Consider the following 10,928-nt stretch of genomic DNA (forward strand, 5'->3'; position numbering starts at 1 on the left):
CTATTAACGCTTGTTTCCAATGTTTATTGAGAGAACAATTTAATGTAATCATAATCATGAACGTTTACACAGCTCAGACTTGCGCATCTGCACGCAATGACGCTGCACAAGCAAAAACAACTTGATGGTTGATAGAAGATTTTACGTTGTCACCCCTGCAGCTAATCTCATTGCATAAAAAATAACTGGGTAAACCAGCCTTAGGAACCTGAGCCCATGTAAACCTCTGTTTGTTCATACGTTCATTCATTCAGTAACTCGTCACACACACACTCTCTCACACACATACACAAACGAAAACTACATAGCAAGTTGACAAAAGATTTGTATGCTGTCACCCACCAAAATTATCTTATTGCACAGAAAATAACAGGATGAACCTACTTTACAAACACTAGCACATTCATTCATTCATTCATTCATTCATTCATTCATTCATTCATTCATTCATTCATTCATTCATTCATTCATTCATTCATTCATTCATTCATTCATTCATTCATTCATTCATTCATTCATTCATTCATTCATTCATTCATTCATTCATTCATTCATTCATTCATTCATTCATTCATTCATTCATTCATTCATTCATTCATTCATTCATTCATTCATTCATTCATTCATTCATTCATTCATTCATTCATTCATTCATTCATTCATTCATTCATTCATTCATTCATTCATTCATTCATTCATTCATTCATTCATTCATTCATTCATTCATTCATTCATTCATTCATTTATTCATTCATTCATTCATTCATTCTTTCGTTCGTTCGTTCGTTCGTTTATTCATTCCTTCCTTCTTTCATTCATTCATTCATTCATTTATTCATTCATTCATTCATTCATTTATTCATTCATTCAATGACAAAATCGATGAAAGATTTAGAACTGAAGAACCAAACAAATGAATTCGAAGAAAAGAACACGACCACAGATACCAGCAAGCACAAGCTCACATTCCCTGCAAACACTTCAATGCGATAAAATCTCAGCAGCCATCATTCAGCACTGCTAATCATATTAACGTGTTCTAAGGTTGAGAAATTACAATGTACGACTGACAGTGCTCACGTAACAAGAGCGGGTTGGCAGCTCTCTTCAAACTCTTCTTAACGGCCTGTGCGACGTGGGTTTCCTAAACAGTTACCTTCAAATTGTTTACATAGCTTTTTTATTTTGTTTTTGCTTTTTTATTTTTTCAATGAATCTGTGTAATTTAAAAATTTGAATCAAAACGCAATAGTTATTTACAACTTTTATTTTGTGAATCAATAAAACATTTTGAATGACAATTTTTTTCATTTTGTTTTCATTATTTACAACTTTATTATTTTTTAATGCTTAGCCTACACTTAATTCCGCGACAAATAGACCAATTACATTCAATCCTGGTCACATGGTCCTGACTACTCCACATCCAGCATACATTTCATCTCCATTTTTGTCCCAACTACATTTTCGAACCCACATTATGTTTTATCCATTTAATAAGTTGTAATTCGTATTGCAAGTAGTTTATTAAAGTGTGTGTAATCAAATTTTTTATTTTGAAAACTTCTGCTCAACTAACTGAACATCCAATAGATTTAACGCAGGATCAATTGTAAAAATTACCGTTGATGATAATTTGAGCAGTTTATATTTTCCAAACTTTTTAACAAAATAATCAAATTTATGTTAAAAAAAAGGCTCATTCACATGCAGATGCTGGTATCTTATAATTACGGCCTAGTAAAAAAAGTTGAAAATTTTTGGTATTTTTTTTGTTTTGCTTAATTTAATATTTTGTTTCTATCTCATTGTTTTCTCGAACAAATCTTTTTTAAAATTTTGTTTAATAAACTGTTATATTAATTTTTTAATTTGGAGATTTGTTTTAAATGTTCACTCGTATTTCACAATTCTTTCAGGTTAGATTTCTGAGCTTGTTTGAAAGAAGCAATTGCCACCATATTTGTTTGACCCAATTCGTCGTGAGACGTTTTTTTAAATGGTTGAAGAAAAACCTTTATTTTCTCTCAAATCCTCTTTTTTAAACGGTTGAAAAAAAAACTTTTTTCTTTCGAATTCTTTTGCGCAAAGGTTTGACATTCAGCTGTTGAAATGTTGATGTTGTACAACATCGACCACATTGACGATGTCCACCTGATATCCTCGCTAAAGTGGACCAACAAAAGGGTAAGAAAGGAACAAGATCATCGATCGACTCAAAACTTCATCGAATGATATGTCGGAGCAAACTGCGGAAGAGAAATATCTGTTACTAAGAATGCTCAAATTGGAATCAGCTTCCTTTTTATGTTGGAGAATGTTCAACTTTTAATGTTTTTAAATTTAAACTAAAAAGTTAATTGAATTGCCTTTTATATTTGATATATATAAATTTTTTTGTCGTTTAATCTATGTGAAATTTTCTCTTTTTAGTCGAAGTTTAGGTGAAATAATTGAACTGATGTTTTTTAGTGGGATACTATCTTAATTAAAAAAATTGCTTTTTTAGGTATCCTTTTCATGATTTTTTTAATATTATTGTTAAGAATAAACCTGTTTATAAAAGATACGATATTGATGGAACGGCGTTATAGCGTTGAACCACCAACTGTTAACTAGTAGAATTAAATGTTTCTCAAAACAACCGCTAATCAGAACGTCATAAAATTTATCGATTATGACATTTTTACAATGCAACGATTTTGGACACGCCGCTTCCAAACTTTTCTTAATGCATTTGAAACAATTTTATAGCTCAAACCATTTTTACGTCGTAACTTCTATAGAATCATTGTTGAAAATACTGAAATAAAATATGCTGGTAAATAGTGACTAAGTAAATACCAATAAACAAAACACCAGTCAATTATTCAATTAAGTAAGTGCATTACAACTCTCGGTCCTTGTTTTAATTTCTAATAATATCTAACAGAAAAAATGCACAAACTCTGACAGGTCAATAAAGACGTCGGTGGCACGCGTTGTTAGATTGAGCAGCGCCTTATTGGTTGTCAATAATGTGGGAGGAGCCAATTAGAGCAGCTACTATATAATGGTGGAGTGAAGACACACGAGCAATCAAAGTTGAAAAACTCTTCCAGATTGATTTAACCATACAATTGATTAAAGAAACATACAAATATTTGCTAGATCATCTGTATTAAGTTGAAATTAATTTAACTAAAAATTTTAAACCAAGCAAATTGAAGGATACTATTTACAAAATAGAAAAAGCAGAATTAAAGATGAATAATAATTTGAAGAAACCATCTATCTTCAGTTCAGTAGAACTGCTCGCAAAATCGGACAACGTAAAATCGTCAACATTAACATTATCACCATCAACTTCATTATTAAAATCACCATCATCATCATCAACAACAACAAGACCATCATCATCATCAACACCATTATCATCATCAACGTCCTCACCATCTAATAACTTCGCCCCATCATTCATTCATTCACCAGCCTTAGGATCAAGTTGTTCATCTTTTGCACCATCCAATTGTGCCTCAAGTAACTTGTTATTAACTGATTTATCACAAGCAAATATTCGAAATTGCGATCATAAAGAACAAACAGATGCCAACAGCTGCAGCCAATACAGCATACAGCATATCTTGGCACCAATTCAAAATGTGAGTTCACTCAAAAACGAACGGAGACACTGTGCACCCCAGCAATATACGTACGATCAATCGTTCGTTCGTGCGTCAAATTTGAAGAGAAGCCGTGCCGAGAAAGAAACATTTTTGTCTCCTTCTTGTAGAAGCACTCCACTCATCCGAGTTGATGTTGAAAACAAGTTCAGCAAACGAAGGAAACTTGATGAATCGTCCTTTGTCATGCCCTCCCCAATTTATCCGCCGATGTTCAGCACTCCTCATCTCAGTAAATCAAGAATGGATTCTGGGTTCCAAAGTTTCAACGCTACATTTTTGTATACACCCATGCAAACAAATGAAGTTCTTTCTCATTCAAGCAAGCAAATCTTTTGGCAGGAAAAACCAGTTGAAAGGAACGTTGAACATGTGAATAGTGGACGAGGAATAAAGAACCCACTACTGCAGAACCACCTGATCAAACAGTTGCACGAAGGACAAGATCTCAGTAAGTACATCATGAGCGATAATGAACAAATAAATCGAACTTATAATACTAACCATATGATTTTCAATTGTACAGGTGTGCAGACAAAATACAACGAGTTCTTATGTCGAGTTTGTTTGAAAAGCTTTCCTTTGCAGCGACTTCTCAATCGCCACGTCAAGTGCCACACGGACATCAAACGCTACCTCTGCACATTTTGTGGCAGGGTTCAACGACACTTTTGACTTGAAGAGACACGCAAGAACACACACTGGTTGGCTTTCATTTACATATTTCTTTTTCTGATTTTTAAGATTCTCAAAAAAAATTACAAATGAATTGATTATGATTAATTGAAACATAACTTTGTTGAATTTAAAATTGATGCAGGAGTTCGTCCATACAAATGCGAGCATTGTGACAAGGCATTCACACAACGTTGTTCACTGGAGTCACACGCGCGGAAGGTGCACAACGTTCAGTTCAATTACAAGCACAAGGAAAGGAGAGATAAGTTGTACGTGTGTGAGGAGTGTGGTCACTCGACGAGACAGTCTGAGGAGCATTTTGTTCACATGAAGGACCAACATCCACACGTGCATACGTCCGACGAATGTTCAAACATTCCTCGTCATGAAGCTGCTATTGCGGATTCGCCTAATGTCAATCTGATGACTATTTTTTAAAAATATATTTTTAAATTTTATTTTCTATTATTACAAATGTTGTTTAATTTTATATATTTAACGAATTGTATATAAATTGAATTTTGTATTTTGATACTGTAAATAGTAATGAATAATTTCATGTTGTAAATAAATTTTTTCATTTTTTCAATTCATATCTTTGTTGAGTACTGTTGAGTACAAACACACACACACACTCACACACACACACACTCCCACACACACACACACAAACTCTCACACACAAACACACTCACACACACGCAACGTTGACTTGAAAGTACATGCCTACGTAGATAACGAGGTGTTACAACGCATTACCCTGGCAACTTTCCTATGAATGAAACTGTTAAACATCATCTTGAAATCACTTTCGTGGTGTCATAACACCTTCCAGTGCTCTTTCTTAATAACCTAACGTGAATTCTAATTTTCTTGTTTGTTTCTTTCTATCTGTCTTGTTCGTTCTGTCAACCTGCGAAATGCCCTTCAAAATTTGACGGTTTGTCAAAAGTTGATTTTAACACTTTCCTCTATTATTGGGCAATATAGTAATGTTTATTTACAAAGGCAAACAAAAAAAATGCATGCACATTAACAAAAATATAAATAAAAAGTAAAATGAATAAAAAAAAAGAAAATGATTCATTTATTCATCTACAAAACTTATTTCACTGAAACACGTTCTTGTTAGAAATGCTTGGAAAATGTTTTTTGAAAATATTAATTTTTTAAGTACATATGTTTTTTAATACAATTGAACAATATAAATTAATGTAAAAAGATTATTTATTGTAACTTATATTATCTATTTTACCATCAGAAATATTAATGTTTGTACATGATCTAACCTCTAACTTTTTGAAATGTGGTGATAAAATATTCGCCGGTTGTTTTAAAAATATATTTTGTCTTTAGCAAACATAATTTTGATATCGTCACATTAATTCAAACTTAAATGCATTTTAGTTTACTCTAATTTTAAACTTGTCCCTCTGAAACATCTTCGTTCAGTTGAATAATACAAAAATTTGGTGGGTGCACATTTATTGATAAATAAAAGAGGACTAAAAAATTCAAGGAGAGTTTATAAACTTGTTGTTGCGTGGAGAGAATAACATGCACTTCTTTGATGTTACGTAACTTGGAGATTCAACGTGATATGAAGTGAGGAACAAAAATAGTGTGGGCGATACCAAGCAAATATTGGCGATGTTTGATCTATTGTACGCTGATGGACTGATGGGTTGGTTGGCTGCAGGATGATCCATTGCATACATCCGTTGCCGACTTCAAACTCTTCAGCTTACTTCCTTTGAATTTATATAAGTTTTTGAAAACAAGCATGAAATAAAATTCTGTTGAGACACATATGAACACAAACCTCAATCTTCTTTTAATATTCTATAGAAAATATCTGCTGACAGAACTTCGAAGTTGTTTCAATGAGCGCCCTCGTTGAATTACACAACCTTAATTATTACGTCAGAAGGAAAAAAAAATTGGATCGCCCCTTTGATGTTCCTGCTTATTTTTAGATAACTATTAAGATATTCATCATGCACAATTTGCTGACAAAATGTTTTTCTCAATTTGTTTCAGCAATGTCTATGTAACATTGTTCTAAATGCTTTTCTGTTAGGTCTAGAAATTGAATATAAATCTTTATTGCTTTGTTTTAAAAATTATTTTGCAACTTGAATTAATTGAAGACTTGCATAACGAGCCAATCCGATTGAATGTCTCATTCCTAACAAACTATTTCATTTAGATCAGTTAAGCTGGTTCAAGTGGATGGTCAGCTTCTATATAACAGCTGAATATAACATTCAATCACACAATAACGTTGACGCAATCAATGTTGATGGTGTTATAGCTGGTTTTTGTCTTATTTATCGTTGTTTTTGACAGCATTATTTAAAAGTTGTTAGTTAAGAAAGTTTTGTGCTTTGGCAAAGTTGAGAACATCTTGTTCTAAGTTGTTTTTTTATTCTAACGGAACAAAATTTGGTTGTCCATTTCAGTTCATGATTCATGAGAAAGAAAAAATTTTACGGTTGAGGCAAAAATCTGATGCGATGTTTGCTTTGAAGCATGATGCATTTATGTCTGGTCGAAATATATCTTCGAATAAAGTTAGTGTCAACTGGGAAAGAAAGAAGTAACTTCCTGTTAATCGATACGTTACTTGAAATGTAATTTGATAAGTTGATGTACCTTTGTTGCTGGTCGAATGTCCGTTTTCTAACGTAGACTACAAGTATTTAAATAACGCTCTGTTTATTTGTTCTATGCAATGTTTATCGGTTTGTTAATGATTTGCATATGCTGTTTCTTTGTATATATGCACTGTTTAACTGTTTGTATGCGGTTGTCAATCTGATTGTTTATTCTATTTTTTGCGTTATCGGTGGTAGATAATAAATGTGTCGTTCATAACATTAACATGAAAACACAGCCACAATTCCATTAAAATATATAACAAATGATATATGACAAAAGACACGCCTAAAGCACTGATCCATTGAAGGTACCCTCACCAATTTATCATCATCTCATCTTTTCTTCTCAAATGTCTGAAAGTAGGTGGGTGGGTTTGATGGTGCATGTGCAGCTGTATTATGGTCCCTCATCCTCCCCCTTGTTACTGCAATGTTGTCTCGTCAATGCAATTAAACCTTTAAGCGTTAATTTATTTATTCTTTGGTGGAAAGAACTGAATTAGTTGCGCAGCTTCAAACCAAATTGAGAAAGTTATTTTGATTGATTGTAGTTCATCTTTTAAAGTTCAACAGCAGCGTTGTAATAAAGGATATCATTTACCAACCAACCATTATTAATGCTTAATTATTTTTAAAAGTTTTATGTTTTAATATTTGAATTAAATTCACAATATGCAAATATTTAAAACTGTTGAAAAGTGTTTGCTTCAAATTTAAAAATATAAATGGGTTGAGTAAAACATCCTTTTGTAAATACAAATTGTTTTTTAAAGGTTGTATTCATATTATATTAATTTATTATATATGCTATTGCATTTTCAAAATAAGTATGGCATGAAGAGAATTAAAAAACCGATTGGGTATCTTTGAATTCGGTTTTGGTCAAAACAATGTGCTTGTGTGATTTTGTTAGTGGATATTGTTGATCGGCGAAATTACAAAACAAAAGTTGTTAAAAATAAATTTTTTTAAAACAGTGAATGAATTAAAAAATATAACTAGTTCATTGCTTTAATAAAGAACTTACGCCACGAAACTTGAAATTAGCTAAATTGTCAGTCAAATAAACTTGAGTTTTTTAAAAGGCACAAATAACTTCAAAAATATTTCCTGAAAATCATAAGCCCTCTTAGACAGCCGTCTTTCCTAAATTTGATGATAATAAAACACTCTTACGCAAGCAAGGTGCTTCACGTAATCTTTATACAAATAACAAACAGCACAACAGAAACAAACACCAAGCAAACATTTATTTGATCTCAAAACAAAATAAAAGGTCCAGAATGTCTGTAAAGAAAGATCTTTAGATTTACCGTCACCTTAACAATAAATAACATAATATTCATATTATTGGCATGTTAACAAATATGAAAATTTCATATCAGAAAAAATGAATTTTTAATTATCTGTTAAACGTAAGTCATTAGAGCATAAAACAAAAGTAAATGTTCACGAATCGGCGCGGCGATATAGGATGTCAGGATTTTTTTTAATTCAGAAGGTGATGTTGAATCGTAATGAAAGTCATATTTTAGCAGCTGATTTCAGATTTTTGGCACTCTAGCAGTATATGATGAAATGGAATATTTGTTTTGGATTTGTTTGATCTGATGTAGTTTTTGTTTTCTTTATTACTAAGATGTTTGAAATAATCGTTGAATATTTGTGGTAATTTTCCAATGAGTTGTTTATAAACAAAATTGGCTGTACAAATAAAATATCATTGGTCATAGTTTAAATGTTTGGTAGCCACCAGTAAAGGTTTCTGCTAGGATGTTTTGTGGGTATGGTGATTATTCTTATTGCTCTTTTTCTCAACGTCCTGATGAAATAGTCATCGTCGTCTCTGCCCAAACTGTTTTGCAGTATGACACATGTTTAAAAAGGATATCGAATTATAGACCGTGTAAAAAGTTGTTGTTAATTCGAAAGGATGTATTTTGTTGGTGACACCATGCAATTTCTTTAGCAAGTTGGCTAGATATGTGATCAACATGATTGCGATAAATTAGTTTTTTGTCAAGAAAAATTCCAAGAAATTTAATAGATTTACTTTCAAAAATTTTATGCTCATTAACATGACATGACACGGACCTAGTAAATACAACGTACAAACCACACGCATACCACAAAACAACATATCAACAACACACAAACACCAACACAGACACTAAACAAATAACACCCAGACTAATTAATGTGCACATACGACGTCCGCCTCACAACTTTTAGTTAAGTATTCCTATTTTATGCAAGAATCTGACAGAACCAGCTATGATACAAATAAATATAAAAATTAGGAATGTTGCAACATGCAACATGCAGAAAATATACATACAAAAAATGTAATTATGGTTACAACATTTTACAAATGACATGAAAAAAATTTCACACAACTTTTTATAAGCAGACGCACCAATATACCATCAAAAAATAAAGTGCAAAAAATTAGTTCTCACACCAACCCAACTAAAAATGACATCATACTACTACCAGATAAGTAAAATTTCCATGCAAAAAGTGCACAGTGTGGTACAAAAATAAAACAACGCCATTATATTTGTATTTAGAAACTGCTCAAAATGTGTGTGTAATTCGCAATTTAAAGGTATTGTTCCTAAACTATATCCTAACTTAAGTTAAATTAAGTTAAAAGTTAACTTAGTTAGTTAAGTAAGTTAACTTTAGGTTCAACTTTTCGATTTATATATAGCCGTTAAACGACTAATAAGACCCAAGCACACAAAACTGGAGTAATTCGTAAACCTTTCGAATCGTTAAACATAAGAAAACAAAGCCATGAATTGCCATGAACATTAAAACGGTGTTTTCTAAAAAACAAAATTGGTTCTGTTACCATTTTTGTTAACTTGACATATCAATGAAGTTGATTTGAAATTTAAAAAAATATTTATTACATAGTGAAAATCTGATTTATGTCAAAAAAGAAAATACATAAATATCCACATAAAAGCAATGATAAAAAATTTAAATTGAATGTATAAATTCAAAATTCAGCAAATATCAAAACATTAGTGTACATGTAACAATAATGTCAATAAATAAAAATAAAATGACTATATACAGGTAGCGTTTGATGTCCGTGTGGCACTTGACGTGGCGATTGAGAAGTCGCTGCAAAGGAAAGCTCTTCAAACATACTCGACATAAGAACTTGTTGTCTTCTGTCTCCACACATGTACAATTGAAAATCATATGGTTAGTATTATAAGTAAGATTTATTTGTTCATTATCGCTCATAATGTACTTACTGAGATCTTGTCCTTCGTGCAACTGTTTGATCAGGTGGTTCTGCAGTAGTGGGTTCTTTATTCCTCGTCCACCGTTCACCAGTTCAACGTTGCTTTCAACTGGTTTTTCCTGCAAACAAATCCGCTTGCTTGACTGGGGAAGAAATTTATTTGCCACAAAACTCTTGCTGTTGGAGGAGTTGGAAAAAGTTTCGTTGGTGTTTCGAGAAGATCAATTGATGTTCCACTGAATAAATTGCTGTTTCCACTTTGAAATCCAGAGTCTTGTTGCTGTTGAGATTGAAACTAACTGCAACTGCTGCTGCTGTTGAAATTTTGTGGAGTGTTGGCCGTGTTTATGAAAGTTTCATTGCATTTGTTCGTTTGAAGTTTTGTGTTGCATTTTAAATTGTGAGCAAGAGGTGTGCTGTGGTGGAGAGGTGTTGATAACGTTGCATCAAACTGAAGGCGTTATTATTTGTTGTCAGTTTTTCTCCAGACGATTGGACAAGCAAATTGACTGAACTGAATATTGATGGTTTTCTGGTGTTGTTGTTTTTGCTAATGTGGATGTTTGTGTTTTGTGAGTCATTTAGGCCAACTGCATCAGTGGCATTGTTTTCACGCGGGATCTCATCCAGTAACATCTTAGTGCCCAATGACCATCTATTTTCCAT

At 32.3% G+C, this 10,928-nt stretch overlaps 2 protein-coding genes across 2 annotated transcripts; one reads left to right on the top strand and one right to left on the bottom strand.

The window, feature by feature from the left end:
* Positions 1-2,112: 2,112 nt before the first annotated feature.
* On the top strand, positions 2,113-4,778 carry HELRODRAFT_162746 (hypothetical protein; the record flags this gene model as incomplete). The annotated part of the gene is made up of 4 exons (XM_009024856.1): positions 2,113-2,187; positions 2,755-2,821; positions 3,472-4,188; positions 4,483-4,778. 4 exons carry the CDS (start codon positions 2,113-2,115, stop codon positions 4,776-4,778), a joined length of 1,155 nt encoding a protein of 384 aa, XP_009023104.1.
* Positions 4,779-10,347: 5,569 nt separating this feature from the next.
* Positions 10,348-10,928, bottom strand: HELRODRAFT_162747 (hypothetical protein; the record flags this gene model as incomplete). The annotated part of the gene is made up of 3 exons (XM_009024857.1): positions 10,348-10,439; positions 10,563-10,713; positions 10,854-10,928. The coding sequence occupies 3 exons, from the start codon at positions 10,926-10,928 to the stop codon at positions 10,348-10,350; spliced, it is 318 nt and encodes a 105-aa protein (XP_009023105.1).

The sequence above is a fragment of the Helobdella robusta genome (assembly GCF_000326865.2).
Source record: "Helobdella robusta unplaced genomic scaffold HELROscaffold_4, whole genome shotgun sequence".
Taxonomy (NCBI): domain Eukaryota; kingdom Metazoa; phylum Annelida; class Clitellata; order Rhynchobdellida; family Glossiphoniidae; genus Helobdella; species Helobdella robusta.